At 51.3% G+C, this 15,916-nt stretch overlaps 6 protein-coding genes across 6 annotated transcripts; 3 read left to right on the forward strand and 3 right to left on the reverse strand.

Annotated features, from left to right (window-relative positions):
- Positions 1–1,159: 1,159 nt before the first annotated feature.
- N7498_006150 (uncharacterized protein) lies at positions 1,160–2,843 on the reverse strand (the record flags this gene model as incomplete). Its single annotated transcript, XM_058453212.1, has 4 exons — positions 1,160–1,352; positions 1,423–2,280; positions 2,331–2,746; positions 2,817–2,843. The coding sequence occupies 4 exons, from the start codon at positions 2,841–2,843 to the stop codon at positions 1,160–1,162; spliced, it is 1,494 nt and encodes a 497-aa protein (XP_058307403.1).
- Positions 2,844–3,585: 742 nt separating this feature from the next.
- On the forward strand, positions 3,586–3,964 carry N7498_006151 (uncharacterized protein; the record flags this gene model as incomplete). Its single annotated transcript, XM_058453213.1, has 3 exons — positions 3,586–3,698; positions 3,750–3,799; positions 3,867–3,964. The coding sequence occupies 3 exons, from the start codon at positions 3,586–3,588 to the stop codon at positions 3,962–3,964; spliced, it is 261 nt and encodes an 86-aa protein (XP_058307404.1).
- A 604-nt stretch (positions 3,965–4,568) lies between these two features.
- N7498_006152 (transcription factor domain-containing protein) lies at positions 4,569–6,856 on the reverse strand (the record flags this gene model as incomplete). The annotated part of the gene is made up of 2 exons (XM_058453214.1): positions 4,569–6,209; positions 6,260–6,856. 2 exons carry the CDS (start codon positions 6,854–6,856, stop codon positions 4,569–4,571), a joined length of 2,238 nt encoding a protein of 745 aa, XP_058307405.1.
- A 931-nt stretch (positions 6,857–7,787) lies between these two features.
- N7498_006153 (uncharacterized protein) lies at positions 7,788–8,345 on the reverse strand. The gene is made up of 3 exons (XM_058453215.1): positions 8,158–8,345; positions 8,055–8,104; positions 7,788–8,000 (listed from the first exon to the last, which is right to left on the reverse strand). The coding sequence occupies exons 1-3, from the start codon at positions 8,281–8,283 to the stop codon at positions 7,994–7,996; spliced, it is 183 nt and encodes a 60-aa protein (XP_058307406.1). The 5' UTR covers positions 8,284–8,345; the 3' UTR covers positions 7,788–7,993.
- Positions 8,346–8,591: 246 nt separating this feature from the next.
- Positions 8,592–10,805, forward strand: N7498_006154 (beta-catenin-like protein 1; the record flags this gene model as incomplete). The annotated part of the gene is made up of 9 exons (XM_058453216.1): positions 8,592–8,618; positions 8,670–8,724; positions 8,778–9,016; positions 9,075–9,181; positions 9,233–9,467; positions 9,519–10,175; positions 10,223–10,507; positions 10,559–10,676; positions 10,723–10,805. 9 exons carry the CDS (start codon positions 8,592–8,594, stop codon positions 10,803–10,805), a joined length of 1,806 nt encoding a protein of 601 aa, XP_058307407.1.
- Positions 10,806–11,509: 704 nt separating this feature from the next.
- Positions 11,510–15,329, forward strand: N7498_006155 (DNA-directed RNA polymerase II subunit RPB2; the record flags this gene model as incomplete). Its single annotated transcript, XM_058453217.1, has 2 exons — positions 11,510–15,114; positions 15,167–15,329. The coding sequence occupies 2 exons, from the start codon at positions 11,510–11,512 to the stop codon at positions 15,327–15,329; spliced, it is 3,768 nt and encodes a 1,255-aa protein (XP_058307408.1).
- Positions 15,330–15,916: the final 587 nt, after the last annotated feature.

Raw genomic sequence — 15,916 nt, forward strand, 5'->3', positions numbered from 1 at the left:
ACGTGTGAGTCACAAATATGGAATGGGGAGGAAAGACGGGCAACCGGAGAAAGCAAAGACAGATCAACAGGCGAAGTGAAACCGGATGTGCTTCCAAGCTTAGGGTGGAGATTTTAAATGATCTGGCGCAATTCCCGCCCCAAAATCATTTCCCTAACAAAATCAATTTTCCAATTTTGCGGCGTTCAAGACTGCCAGCCCCACGGTTTGATCAAGAAATCTTCGAAGGTCCCACCAACCGGCTCGAGAGACAATTACTTCCGTTCCGACCGCTTTGGTCTCTTGTGGCGTTCCCAGCTATCCCCACAGGGCGCGCATGTACATATACGTACATATGCGATTGTAACGTGGTGCCACAGAGCCTTACCCAACTAGGACTAAGGTTAAGGTAGACCTGGCACTCACCCGCCCCGCGGAGGGTGCAACCGACCCCGCGTATTGTCAACACTCTTTACCTGTTTAGGACACGCTTTACTATTTTAGAATAGATGATTAAGTGGTTTCACACCTAAAATATGACTTTTCTGCCTAAAACGTGTCACGTGGGGACCCTGAGGGTGACCCTCGGAGGGTCGGACATATAAGTGCCCGGCCCTCACGGTCTATAAATCGGACCCTCCACCCGCCAAGAAGAGGTGCGGGTGGAGGGTCCGGAGGGTCACGCGCGGGTGAGTGCGAGGTCTAGACACAGCTTCATCGAGGGGTCCATTCGCAGCACTAGCTGGATTTAGTGCTCTATAGCATCTCCATTTTGTCTGAAATTCCCAGACTAAACAAAGTAATGTTACATACAGTCCTCGGCTATGAGTAGATTTCCCTTGTGATTTTGCTCTCCAGTTGTAGGTTCATTTGGCTACTGTCATATTTATCTCATTCTTGAGGAAAATGAGGATGCCTAAACTTAGACTGTATCTAAACCTTTGCCATTCTTAACCCAAGGGAGGCTAGCGTGGAAAGGCGGCCTGGATGAGAAATGGAACTATATCTAATCCGGGGTTTCGTTGAATGGGATCAACCAAATCAATAGATATCACCTAGCATATCCTATTTGTAGCCATCTAAGCATGAATTTTATATATATATTAATCAGTCTTTCAGGGGTTAATACGAGTGCTTTGATCTGAATCTGGGCGACGTCGTCGACGCAAAATAGTGGACCCTAGCTAGTAGTGTATGAAGATCTAATTTCGGCGAGGATTTGATCCGGGTCAATATCGTCACACCGTCCACCACGGAGAAGTGATGCTGCTGTTGAATTCAGAATCCCAAGGACACAGAGGTGCTTAGGGTCTGTTCGTTCAATGCAATAGGCTAGTGCCTCCAGCATGCCGGTCGTGAAAACCGTGGTATGTCTATAAGTATCAGACGTTAGGACAATATTATCTCCAAGGTTAGAAGGACTATGGAGTAGATAGAACTTACACTGCCGATGCAATTTGTGTTGAACATGAGATGAGGATGCTCTCCCCCAATAGCCGGATCAGCATAAGCCATCGTTTGCCAAATCGTTTCTTGTCGTGGAATCGACTGCGAAGGTGACGCTTCCTGTCTCCAAGGTGCCAGTCTGGATGCAACTCGACCAAAATACCATCAATCACGGTTGAAGCGTCCCCACGCCCCTGTCCCTTACACTGCTGCGAGCCGGCGTGTCGCCACTCTAGGTAGGCCTGCTCGTATGTGGTGTACAGCGTCGCAACAGCCACTCGATTGAGGATCTGGTCATCTCTGATCCGATTCTCAAGTTTAAAAATACACGAGTAGGCATTTAAAAGCCTTGTCCGTCCTGATCCTTCTGTACTCGGCGCTGGTATCTGTTCTTGCAGCCAGAGACCGGCCGTCTTCCACCGGGGCAGGCTTTCTTCAAGGAATTCGACTAGATCAGGCCTTATAAAGTTCTCCGATATTTCCAATATCTCATGTAGAATCTTGTCTGGCAAATTATACTTGGTGCCTGGACCAAACAGAGATCGTAACTGCGTTGGGGCTCGGTCGCTAGAGCATGATGTGGTATAGAGAGGGTCGAAGCACTCAAAGAACGCATCGGACGAAGCAGAAGTCCGGCTCCGATTTTTACTTACTTGCACAGGCCTCCTTCGTGGTGAATTGTGATCGTAAGGCATCTGCTCCTGAGGATTGCTATGGATGGCAAAGTCGCTTGGCTGGCAGGCTAATCCAGACGAAGCCTCTGATAATTCGCCTTGGGTTTCCGGACTGATGGGATTTGAACCATCTACGACAAGTCCTAGTGCCGAGGCTAACTCACACTCCGGCCAGTGGCTGCTAGGGCATCAGGAAAAGCAACGAGTTAGATTGAAAGCGAGTGAACGAACCTTGTGGGTTGTGCCGCTGGCGGCCTTGTCTGTTGACAGAAATCCTGGGGTACCCCTTCTATTGTATCACCATTCTCGTAATCATAGTTCTGTTCAGCCCGCCTGCCATTCCCCATTTGCAGATCTAGGAGCATCGCCAGGTCCGGGGTGTCTGCCGGGTTGAAATCAATCCTGTTTATCATCGGTTCGGTGTTGGCGCTTTGGCTCGCCCAGAAGTCTAGTATTTCGATCCTGGACGCTTGATCGATATGATCGACCGACGAACTTTCTTTTGAAAAGACGAGTCTGAAGCTAGGACTCCGCTCGGAGGCCGTGACAGCATCGACCGAGATTCCATAGCCCTTTAGCTGAGTAGCCAAATGATTGATTGCGCTTTCATCGAATTCTTCCAAATACGGAAGCAGGATACTAGCGAGCTGAAGGAAGCAGTGTTTTGTCAGTGCATAGTTCAAGTTTCATATTGCCCAGGTCGTACGGGAGACTAACATGGCTATCGGCGCCGTGCCCATCCATGGCGGGCGTGATGTAGCCCAAACAAGAGCTAGTTGAGAAGTCACGAGAGAAAAATGTGGGCGCTCTATCCAAAAGACTTTTGTCCCGCTCATTAAGTTGCACGTTATTTCAGTGCATTCAGGAGGTGATCAAAACATAAGCACTTCGTTACCCCTATCACGTTCGCACTTATCACCTCATACAAAAAATACTTCAACATCGGCTGAGAATCATCGTTATATGGTAACATTCCTCGTTCAGGGGCATTACACATGTAACGTGTTTGTTCAAGGTTCTGGGGTTCTGGGGTGGCCAGTCTTGGCGGCGAAAAATAATCCGAATGTCCCACACCAGGTCACATCGGTGGATTCCAGAGCCCCATTATTCCTGAAGCTTCGCAATCGATTGGCCGGGAGTACCCGCAAGGCTAAGACTAATGTGTAGATGGCTTGGCTCTATAATGGTTCCCTCCAAAACATTAAGAAATTCAGGGACAGGAGACGGAGTTCCGGTGCTTGGGCCGGAGCATGTACGGCTCGAAAGTTCGAGCAACGCAAGTCCACTAACTCCGTATGAATGTAACACGGAAGAAGAGAACCCCTCATGAGGTTCATCTTGGACCCGACAAGAATGACAGAAAAATCTATAAGAATGAGGGAAGTCAACGTATTCAAGCTTGATTATTCAAAATACTTCCACTACTTTCTCGTCAACTACCTCTCTGTTCTTTACCCCTCTTTACAACGCTACAAGCATATTCAAAATGCTGGCTATTACTCTGCTCCTTCCTCTTGCTCAAGTAGCCATGGTGATGGCAGCACCAGCCTCTGATGCAAACACTAATGTTGCTCGTGGTGATAGTGGCTGCTACTCTTAGTGAGTGTCGCTCTCTGTATATCATCAAGTTTGTAACTGATCTCTCTATAGCGCAAACCCAGACTGTGGCATTGATGGCACCTACTGCCTATGCGCTAATGGTACGGTTTCCATTTCGCTATAAATCGCTTGCCCGAATTGATGAAATTTGACTTACACGTGCTACAGGAAACTTTTATCTCTTCAACCATGCCACCGAGAGCTGCAACCCCCCATGGGCTTACGTGACCAACTCTGAAGCTTCGCTTCCTGGATCCCACTGCTAGAAACAGAATCTTGAATGAGATAACCAAGAATTCCTCTATAGTGGAAATGGTGATTTCATCGAGTCAAGTCTACAGCGGATACAGGAACAGGCCTGGTATATATCCTATAATACATAGCTTAGAACAGGCCTCGGTCTTTTGATGTATGTATTGAAACTCAAGACCATATCCGTTTCCGAATATTGATCTCACCTACATGTATAGATAAATGTAGAAAAGCCCATGAATAATGGTAGAGATCAGGATATTTCGAATGTTGCTGTCTGTGCATTTGGTCCAGCCTTGTGGTTTGGTTGATACATGTATGTTAAATGAAGAGGCGCGAGCTGAGCATCGTAATGACCTCAGACCCACCCAGAGGCCAGGCGAGGGTCGGGCGGAGGGTGGGGGATGCTAGCCCTCAAAATGTTTTTCATAGTAAGATCTAACGTAATTCCCAAGCCACCCGGCCACCTAAACACCTACTTCCTGTTTTACACCCATTTTTTTCAACCAAAACGCCTTTATATTAAGGAACGTACTACTCCGGACTACTCTGAGTAGTACGTTCCTTAATATACATATCAAGAAAATATATCTCCTGGCGAAGGGAATAAATAGTATACTAAAATCCATCATCCCCAGTCCGGAACCCCAAATCACGATCCAAATCACCCGTAATATCATGATGCGCAGTAGCAGCTCGCAACCCCGAGTCTCTATCATCATTCAATGGAAAGGCGAAGAGGTCTTGCGCCTGCTCCCGCTCCTGGCGGTGTTCCTTAGCCTCATCAAAAGGGATATCTTTATCGGTTTCTTGTAATGTCCCTCGGAATAAAGCTTGTGTCCAGTCAATACTGTCCAGCTCGTTGGAGGGAGAGATATCTCGTTCGAGGGAATCGGACATATCGGGGAAAGAGTCGAAGTCGATAGAAAAGAAGTTGAGGGGGTTTGTGAGGGTGCTTGTTTCGGCGAAGTGGTCGTCGAAGTCATTTGGGAATGGGCGTCGTGTTTCGTCGGATGGTTCAAAGACGGAGGTGGTGCTAAGTTTGCGCTGGTCTTCGTGTGTGGGTGGTGTGGGTTGTGTTCTTGCGCGCGGGGTTTCGGCGGTGGACTCTGGGGTTCTTGTTGTTGAGTGGTTGTAGATTGGTGGTGTGGGTGATGCGAAATTGTATTTCATTATTTGGAAGAAAGTGTTGGAGTTGCAGTTACCAGATTGCATCTTTGTTGCTGCTTCGAGGTTGGCGAATTCGATGTTGGCCGCTGGGTAGATGTCTTTAAGACAGTGCAGGACTTGGATGCAGCGGTGGAAGTTGGAGATGCTGCTTTCCCGTACGGCGGGATTGTCCGACATTGAATTTGATAGATGGGCGACTGCGGCTGGGAGGATTACCGTCACACCGGATTGGGGTAGGAATCGGGTAAGGTTGAGTTGGTTGAGGCCTTGAATGATGTGTGTGATGCCAGCGGCGGCTTCTTGCATCTTGGAGCGAGCAATACTGCGCATCTCAAGGCGAGACTTTGACTGGTCTTTCGAGAGGGCTGCCCAGGGTCGGTGCAGCGCGCTAGTAGTTGCATGGAAGAGCATGCGAAGCATGGCGCCGTGCAAGAGGAGCACATCCTCGCCATCGCGGAAGTTGCTTTTCGATTGCGGGATAAACTGGGCATCTTTTGGAAGAGCGCTCAGCCACGAGTCAAGTTTCTGAGTGCATCGTGTAAACTCAGACTCGGAGGCTTGTCGAGGGACCAATGTGACGGTGGTGCGGTCAGTAGCTCCGAACTGGCGCTGTGATGGTGCATACTGCGCAAAAAGCACTCGGCCGATGCACTGACAAAGCTTCGATTTCTCAATGAACATGGTTGCCAGACGCTTCTGATGGGACACGTCTTCGAGCTGAGGACAGCGAAAGAGACGCACCGCACTAGGTGAGAATGGCTCAAAGTCAAAGTCCTCCATCCTGAGCATTGGCACATTACTGGTTCCCTCGTTCACTTGTAGTGGACGTCGCATTCCCATGGCGATCAGGCGGTCTCGAGAGTACATGCACCACCAAATGCGAATTCGCAATCGTCGAGTCCGTATGTCCATATCGCTCGACGCGGGGTCTGTATTAAGTCCGATCGAGTGTGCTTGTGTGTTGCAAATTCCGATCCAATCCCAGATGTCTCGCTGCGGGCTGTTTTCGGGGTCGGACCAGTAGGTCATCAATAAGAGTGTTTGGAGAATGACGATGCGATCCTCTTCGCAGTCGAGGGAATAGAGAAGCTAGGAAGTAATTAGCGCGGGGTTCTCATAAGCACATAAAGTGAGCATACTCTTAATCGAGTGAAGAAGGCATTGCGCGCGCTTTTTCTAGTCGAGTAACCCGCGGCTTGCAAGTGCTTCAGGTCGATAAAGGCCGTCCCAACAAACATAACCGCCTGAAACAGAAGAATGCTGACGTTCCCATTTGGATCGTTCTCCGCCACACATCGTAGGAACTCCTGTAAATTCAGCACGGGCATGAAACTGTGCACCCACTGGATATACGAGCGTAGCAACTCATTGCGCAAGCCACTTTCCGGAATCGAAAGCGCCTCACGAAAACGCAAGAACTCCAAGTCCTCGGAGCATATGCGATCTGGCAGCGGCTTCAGAAACCGTGGCTCCTCATCCAGTATGGCAGTCAATGGATCAAAGTCAGGGTCGATCAGGTCCTGGACGGCAGAGACCATATTGGCCAGGGGCATCGAGCTATGGACGGCCGGATCACCAAGGGTGCGCCAGCCGTTCAGCGGTTTCGCCTCGGACAGCCATGGTGCCTGCGGGTCGTAGCCTTGGAGATGATGTCGCTTCGTCGCAGGCTCGCGAGAGTCGGCTTGCTGCAACTTACGCTTCAGGGCCAGCGCGTTGCTTGGAGGAGAGAAAGACATCGCCGTTCATGCAGGGCTCTGTCTTCGGGTATTCATGGTAGCAAGGTTCAAGTCCCACGAGCACGTCAATTATGCAAGCAGATTAGAGATCGACACTGCGGATATCAATGACGGCAGTTCAACCAAAGGCGGTGTTCGGTCTGGAGTGTGGGGTATTTGCGGAGGCTTACCAAAATAGCGGGTTCCCTGATGGAAACAACGTGACGTTCAACAAATCCAGCGCAAAGTAGAAGATCGATGTTGGTAGCTCGGGAGAAGCAGTCCTGCTATATAGTCCCCACTCATGTTTGTTGCCAACTGCCGGGTGCCACTACTGGAAATTACCTAATTTACTCAAATGCACTTTGTTATCCCTACAGTCCATGTTACCAGCTGTATGCCGCATCACTATTGTCAGGGTTAACGCATGTCCGCAGCAATTGCGCCATTGCTGATTTGTTGGAAACAAGGCGCATTTCACCTAGTGAATATCAGAGGTCAAATAACATGTTTCTCAATGGGTTTCTTCATAGAGCATGTTCATCTAGACCACAGAATACAATCCTCAAGCGGCGGAAAGCCGTATGCAACCTCATCTCTACGTATCTTCTCCCACTTTTTATCTCCTATGATGAGAATTACATACACTAATTATTTGGACGATCCGGATGTGACTCCGTTAGAATGGGCTGAAATGGTCTCTCCTGGACTATATGACAGAATCTCGTTTTCATCAATCATGGAGCAACATATTTGGAGCTATAGTGAGAGAAAAGGGCATCACGCCACGGAAATCAATTATTGATTTAAGACATGGCTGGGAGGCTTTGCGGTACTTCAATGCAATTCCGGCAAGCTGTTGAGGAAACCACTGCCCAGATGACCAAGGCTCAGCTCTTCCATACCGAAGCTAGGGACTCATCGCCTTACGAGATTCGAAGGCAAGTTCAATGACAGTGTCAAAATCCTGGTATTCATAAAAAATCACCCGGGGAGCAATGCCAAATGCATGCACGCCCAACAAACTATTATACAGAGATATCGAGAGCGTCGAGCGAGGAGTGTCTATCCAACATGTTTCCCTTGACCGACGCCAGTATGCTTCACAAGGTCCAAAGAAATGATTCGAGCCGATCCGAGGCTGGCGATGGAGTTGTTTTACATACTGTGACGAATCAGATTCCATTCAATGGGAAAGGACCGGGGTGGTGCGACTTACGGAGGAAGGAGGAACTCGCCGAGGCTGCTATGGAGGAACGCGACACCGGCCTAGAAGATGTCAGTTTCACGTTTGCGCATTCAAATGGACTGCATGGACGTACTCCGAAGACCAGGAGACTGCGGACAATAGTGGTGTTCTCGGGGGAGGTGGCCTCATCGTAGATGGTGCTCATGAAGCCCTTCTGGGGGCGACCGTTGTTGGAGACGACGACACGGTTGGGGGCCATTATTGCGGTTGATGAGAAACTGGGTGGAGAGATAGGTGGTAGAGGTGGTTGTGTCGAAGTGATCGGAGGTCGAGGATCGAGAAATCTGCGGCCGCCGACCGCTCGGCGTCACTGCGTTCTTGGCGTGCAGCGTCACCCGTACTTCTTTTGCGGCGCGCGCATGGCAATGCGACTTCACCTGCTTCGTTGAGGATTGTTTCTGCTTCTTCTTTTTTCTTCTTATTACTACAAGCTCTGTCTTCCTTTGAAGATTTCTCTCTGAAAACGGCGCTGGGCGACGCGACTATTGCGAGAGAACTTCCGCAGCCATGACGAGTGTCGATGAGCTCTTCAAAGTAAGTACCAGAGATCATACCTTGGTCCGACTTGATATGCTGACAAGCCAGAAACCCTCCACTGCAGGAAGCTCTAAACGCAAGTTCGAGCCCGTCCAAGATCCCAGTACGCCCTCCCATTCCGCGAACGCTCCCGCCACAACGTGCTAACGAGACAAGATGAGCTATACAAAGCAGCCAAGCTGGGCTCCAATGGCGACGTGAGGTCCAAAGGCAAGGAGCCCATGGTGGAGGATGAGATGGAGGATGATGGGGAAGCCGGTCCCGAGCTGCCACCCGACTTTGGCGAAGAGGATGTACCAGACGACGAGGAAGGGCGCTTCTTCGGCGGAGGCATGGAACAAAAGACCGCCGATGCGATGCAATACATTGACCAAAATGAAGAAGAGGAGACTGCGGTATGCAGCCCTTATGAACTCCGAATTCTGTGATATACTGACGGGAACTTTCAAACAGCCAGAGAAATTCGACGCCGCCTGGGTTCGCCGATTTGCGCTAAACTTCGAGAGAAAGATATCCAAGAATGCGGAACTCCGTGGGAAGTTTGAAGGTGATCCACAAAAGTGAGTTCGCCGCTGGTACACCGTCGATTTCAGGCTGACTGATTGCGACAGGTTCATGGCATCCGAAGCCGACTTGGACACCGAGATCAAGGGGCTGTCGATTCTGTCGGAGCACCCTGAGCTGTACGAGGAGTTTGCCAAGATGGGTTGTGTCGGCTCGTTGATATCTCTGCTCTCACATGAGAATGCGGACATTGCGATTGACGCCATCCAGATTATCAGTGAGCTGACCGATGAAGATGTGGAGGCTGAACAGGAACAGTGGGATAGCTTGGTCAATTCCATGGTGAGTATTGTACCTAAAGCAACTTCTCAAGTACGATACTAACAACTCCAGATGGATGCCGATCTTATCGAGCTCTTGACACAAAATCTCGGTCGTCTGGATGAGAGTTCAGAGACCGATCGTGCTGGAGTCTACTATGTGCTGGGTGAGTTACTTGACAAGTACACCGTCTGGCGAAAGCTAATCCATGCAGGTGTCCTGGAGAACCTCTCCTCCCAGACTCCGCTTGCAGAGAAGATCGGGCAAGACGCTACGGTCTTGCCTTGGATCTTATCTCGCATTCAAAAGAAAGAGACCCCTGTGAGCCAGAACAAGCAGTATGCCGCTGAAATCCTGGCCATTCTCCTGCAATCTTCCTCAAAGAACCGGGAGAAGTTTATCGGTCTCGAAGGTGTCGACATCATTCTCCAGCTTCTCAGCGCATACCGGAAACGCGATCCCGAGAAGGACTCCGATGAGGAGGAATACGTGGAGAACCTGTTCGACTCTTTGGTCTGCCTCGTTGATGAAGACTCAGGGAAAGACAAATTCATCGAAGCGGAAGGTATTGAACTGGGCCAGATCATGCTCAAAGAGGGCAAGTTTAGCAAACCGCGTGCTCTTCGAGTCCTCGATCATGCACTCGGTGGAGCAGGAGGTGCTCCAGCTTGTGAGCGATTGGTTGAAGCCGCAGGATTGAGGACGGTATTTGGAATGTTCATGAAAAAGGTAATATTGATTCTACGCCTTGCGGTATATCCGTTAACAGCTTGCAGCAAGAGTCACAGAACATCGAGCACCTTTTGGGTATCTTTGCCTCGCTTCTCCGACTTCTGCCTGGTGGTTCCGCTGCGCGTATTCGAACGCTAGCCAAGTTCATGGAGAAGGACTATGAGAAGATTGAGAAGCTCGTAAAGTTGCGGCGGGAATATGCTGCTCGCGTTTCACCTGTCGAGGAGGCTATTGCAAAGGAGCGCAAAGGCTATTCGCCAGAGGATCAGGAACTCATGGCTGGTGAATGGCTGTCACGACGATTCGATGCCGGTCTTTTCTCATTGCAGGTTTGTATCTCTCGGCTTTATTGCGGAGTTTGAGGCTAACGTATGGTGCAGACTATTGATGTTATCCTGGCATGGTTGATCGCTGAGGATGATGGTGCTAAGAAGAAGATTGTCGCCCTCCTGGCAGACCGGGATGAGGACCTGTCACTGGTTCGGGGTACCCTGCAAGGTAAGTTTAGCCCCTATCCTGCGGTACACGAAGCTAACTGGTATAGAACAACTCGACGGGCTCGAAGGGGAAGAACAAAGCCAGAAGGATTTCAAGGATATGCTAAGCACCTTGCTGCAGTTCTTGTGATTAGGCTCGAATGTGGCCAGCAATGTAATATATTGATCAATAAGATTCCTGCATGCTGAGTTCTTTGAATAGTGTTGTGTAGATTTATTTGACTACATAAATTCTTGACCTGGCCCCAAGTTTTGTAAAAATGCTTTTGTCTTTAGATTTTTCCTCCTTATTGTCCACGGCGCCTGGGTGGCGCATTTGGTGGAAATATACATCCCACCTGGGTCAACACTCAACCGTGTATTTGATGGCCGAAGGTACGGTGAGAAGCAGCTGCACAGAATTTTGAGGTCAAGACAAGTTTTAAAGCATATTTTCAATTGATTCCTTTATTCTCTTCACGCAGGCGACTCTAAAACCCATCGCATCACGTGATTTTATCAATTATGTAGCACGTGACATCCCCATCGGGCTAGCGCACCTCATGGCGCTGAAGCATCAAGATCCTTGGAGATCAGTCCCTTCACCCTGCTACCGCTGGGCTTTCTTTCTCATCCCACCGAGCCCCTCAGGTTTCAGGCTGCCCACTCATCTGCCTGTGCAGACTGCAGATACCGATTCTCCAGTTTCTGACAGGCGAGTGTTGCAGCGCGTTGGGTATTTCTCACGCAACTGCCTTCCGCGGCCGACGCGCTTTAGCGCCTCCCTGCGCTACCTGAGGAGCATTCTTTCTCTTTCGCACTTGGGGCCCTTTCTGGACCTTACCACCTTTCACCATGGCCGACTACGACGAAGCCTACGAAGATGAGTTTTACGATGATGGGGACGAGGGAATCACCTCGGAGGATTGCTGGACCGTGATTTCTTCTTTCTTCGACAGCAAGGGTCTTGTCTCCCAGCAACTCGACTCTTTCGATGAATTCATCTCCTCGACGATGCAGGAGCTGGTGGAAGAACAAGGACAGGTGGTTCTCGACCAAACCCTCCCACCCGCCGAAGACGAAGTCGAGCCGATCGTCGTCCGCCGCTACGAGCTGAAATTCGGAACCGTCATGCTTTCGCGACCATCCGTGACGGAGGGTGACGGAGCGACTACGATCATGTTGCCGCAGGAGGCTCGTCTCCGAAACCTCACTTACGCGAGTCCGCTGTACCTTGGCGTCACCAAAAAGATCATGGAAGGACGAGAGCGTCTGGTTGCCGATCCCGAGGACGCAGAGGGCGATCTCGAGGAAGACCGCAAGACCCGTGGCACATACCTCCAGTGGGAGCAGAAGGAGCTCCCCTCGGAGCAGCAGAAGGAGGAGCCGGTGTTCATTGGCAAGATGCCCATCATGCTCAAGTCCAAGTACTGTATCTTGAAGGACTTGCCGGAGCAGGATCTCTACGCGTGGAACGAGTGCCCCTACGACTCCGGTGGTTACTTCGTTATCAACGGAAGTGAGAAGGTTCTCATCGCTCAGGAGCGAAGTGCCGGAAACATCGTGCAGGTGTTCAAGAAGGCTCCCCCAAGCCCGACACCTTATGTTGCTGAAATTCGAAGTGCGGTCGAAAAGGGATCGCGACTTCTGTCTCAACTTGCGCTCAAGCTCTTCTCCAAGGGTGACAGCGCCAAGGGTGGATTTGGCCCTACCATCCGATCGACTCTGCCTTACGTCAAGACCGACATTCCTATCGTCGTTGTTTTCCGTGCCCTCGGTGTTGTGTCCGACGAGGATATCCTCAACCACATTTGCTACGACCGCAATGATACCCCAATGTTGGAGATGTTGAAACCGTGTATTGAGGAGGGCTTCGTCATTCAAGACCGAGAGGTGGCTTTAGATTTCATCGCTAAGCGTGGATCTTCTCAGTCGAACCTGAACCATGAGCGCCGTGTGCGGTATGCCAGGGAGATCATGCAGAAGGAGCTGTTGCCGCATATTTCACAGAGCGAGGGCAGTGAAACCCGCAAGGCCTTCTTCCTTGGCTACATGGTGCACCGTCTTCTTCAGTGCGCCCTCGGTCGCCGTGATGTTGATGACCGTGATCACTTCGGAAAGAAGCGTTTGGATTTGGCTGGTCCCCTTCTGGCTGGTCTGTTCCGTGTCCTTTTCACCCGAGTCACCCGTGACCTGCAGCGCTACGTGCAGCGATGCGTTGAGACCAACCGGGAGATCTACCTCAACATGGGTATCAAGGCTGCTACTCTGACCAGTGGTTTGAAGTACGCCCTCGCAACGGGTAACTGGGGTGAGCAGAAGAAGGCGGCCAGTGCCAAGGCCGGTGTGTCTCAAGTGCTGAGTCGCTATACTTACGCCTCTACGCTATCTCATTTGCGCCGTACCAACACACCCATTGGCCGAGATGGTAAGATCGCCAAGCCTCGACAGCTTCACAATACTCACTGGGGTCTTGTGTGCCCTGCCGAAACGCCTGAAGGTCAGGCTTGTGGTCTGGTCAAAAACTTGGCGCTTATGTGTTATATCACCGTGGGTACTCCCAGCGAGCCCATTATCGATTTCATGATCCAGCGTAACATGGAGGTTCTCGAAGAATTCGAGCCTCAAGTTACACCCAACGCCACCAAGGTCTTTGTCAACGGTGTTTGGGTTGGTATTCATCGCGATCCATCCCATCTCGTCAACACCATGATGTCCTTGCGTCGGCGAAACATGATCTCTCATGAGGTCAGCTTGGTCCGTGATATTCGTGACCGAGAGTTCAAGATTTTCACGGATACTGGTCGTGTGTGTCGACCTCTGTTCACCGTTGACAACGACCCCAAGAGCGAGAACGCTGGCTCGTTGATTCTGAACAAGGAGCACATTCGCAAGCTTGAGCAGGACAAGGAATTGCCGGCCGACATGGATGCAGAAGACCGTCGGGAGCGCTATTTCGGATGGGATGGCTTGGTGAGGTCTGGAGCCGTGGAGTTGGTTGATGCCGAGGAAGAGGAAACGATTATGATTGTCATGACGCCCGAAGACTTGGAGATCTCCAAGCAGCTTCAGGCCGGTTATGCGCTGCCAGAAACTGACACGGACGACCCTAACAAGCGTGTCCGTTCCATCCTCAGTCAGCGGGCACACACCTGGACACATTGCGAGATTCACCCCAGTATGATTCTCGGTGTCTGTGCCAGTATCATTCCGTTCCCCGATCACAACCAGTCTCCTCGTAACACCTACCAGTCTGCCATGGGTAAACAAGCCATGGGCGTGTTCTTGACCAACTTTGCACAGCGCATGGAGACCATGGCGAACATTCTATACTACCCCCAGAAGCCTCTCGCGACAACCCGGTCGATGGAGTTCCTGCGTTTCCGTGAGCTGCCCGCCGGCCAGAACGCCATTGTGGCCATTTCCTGTTACTCTGGTTACAACCAGGAAGATTCCGTCATTATGAACCAGAGCAGTATCGACCGCGGCCTGTTCCGCAGTCTCTTCTACCGCACATACACAGACTCGGAGAAGATGGTGGGGTTGACGGTTGTGGAGCGCTTTGAGAAGCCTATGCGGTCTGACACCATCGGCATGCGCAAGGGTACTTACGACAAGCTGGACGATGACGGTATCATTGCTCCTGGTGTTCGTGTGTCTGGTGAAGATATCATTATCGGTAAAACCGCACCTTTGGCCCCCGAGGCCGAGGAGCTCGGACAGCGCACCAAGGCTCACACCAAGATTGATGTGTCGACGCCTCTGCGAAGCACGGAGAGTGGTATCGTGGATCAGGTGTTGGTCTCGACTGGCGGTGACGACCTCAAGTTCGTCAAGGTCCGCATGCGTACCACCAAGATCCCTCAGATCGGTGACAAGTTCGCCTCTCGTCACGGTCAGAAGGGTACTATCGGTATCACCTACCGACAGGAAGACATGCCCTTCACTCGGGAGGGTGTTGTTCCCGATCTGATCATCAACCCGCACGCCATTCCCTCCCGTATGACAATTGCTCACTTGATCGAGTGTCAGCTGAGTAAGGTCTCTGCCCTGCGTGGATTCGAAGGTGACGCCACTCCATTCACCGACGTGACGGTCGACTCCGTTTCGCGTCTACTCCGCGAGCACGGCTACCAGTCGCGCGGATTTGAGGTCATGTACAACGGCTACACCGGTCGCAAGATGGTGGCACAGGTGTTCCTGGGTCCGACCTACTACCAGCGTCTGCGCCACATGGTCGACGACAAGATTCACGCGCGTGCCCGTGGTCCAACCCAGATTCTGACCCGCCAGCCCGTGGAAGGTCGTGCCCGTGACGGTGGTCTGCGTTTCGGAGAGATGGAGCGCGATTGTATGATTGCCCACGGCGCAAGCGCTTTCCTGAAGGAGCGCCTGTTCGACGTGTCCGACCCCTTCCGCGTGCACATCTGCGACGACTGCGGTCTGATGACCCCTATTGCGTGAGTCCTTTCCCCTCTTTCGTATATTGAACCTACATACTAACTGTCACAGCAAACTGAAGAAGGGCCTGTTCGAGTGCCGCCTGTGCAACAACAAGCACCGGATCTCACAGGTGCACATTCCCTACGCCGCCAAGCTTCTGTTCCAAGAGCTGGCCTCGATGAACATTGCCGCGAGGATGTTTACTGACCGGTCCGGCGTGTCGGTGCGGTGATCTTTTGTATTTTAATGATTTGCTCAAAAATGCGTCGTTGGACTTTTGCGGCGTCGGGGATCTATTCAACGAGCTTTTCGTCTGGTCATACAGATAGTCATACATAGTGCAATTATTTTTTGTATTGCTTGAGAGCTAGCGTAGCGAAGCTGGTAGTGTAGTCCTGATGGGCCTGGCTATGAACCACCACCATCTCCACCCCCCAGGACAGGGATTCCAAGCCTCCTACCGATTCCGTGTAGCGCAGCCCCCGGGAATATGCCTCGTCCGATCACATTTGTACACGTCTGCCCTGCGGAGTATTGCCGCTGCGCCAATCATCGCCCCCGCTCGGGACTTTGGCCCGCGTGGGCTTGGATCGCCGGGTTGCGCATTCCATGGATAACGCAAGAGCCTCAGCAATCCCATGCGAGTCCAGTCCCGGCTTTTGCATTGACCTTGGACAATGCTGACGGCGTTGGCAGCTTGGCACCCGGCACTTTATCTTGCGGGGTCAGAATCATCCCGCTGACCGCACTTCTCGTGGACTGTGCGCGAGGCATTCTGGACCAAAACAACTCCTCAAAAGGGAAAGAGAAAATGCCTAC

This window comes from Penicillium cinerascens (assembly GCF_028974065.1).
Source record: "Penicillium cinerascens strain IBT 15544 chromosome Unknown contig_6_segment0_segment0, whole genome shotgun sequence".
Taxonomy (NCBI): domain Eukaryota; kingdom Fungi; phylum Ascomycota; class Eurotiomycetes; order Eurotiales; family Aspergillaceae; genus Penicillium; species Penicillium cinerascens.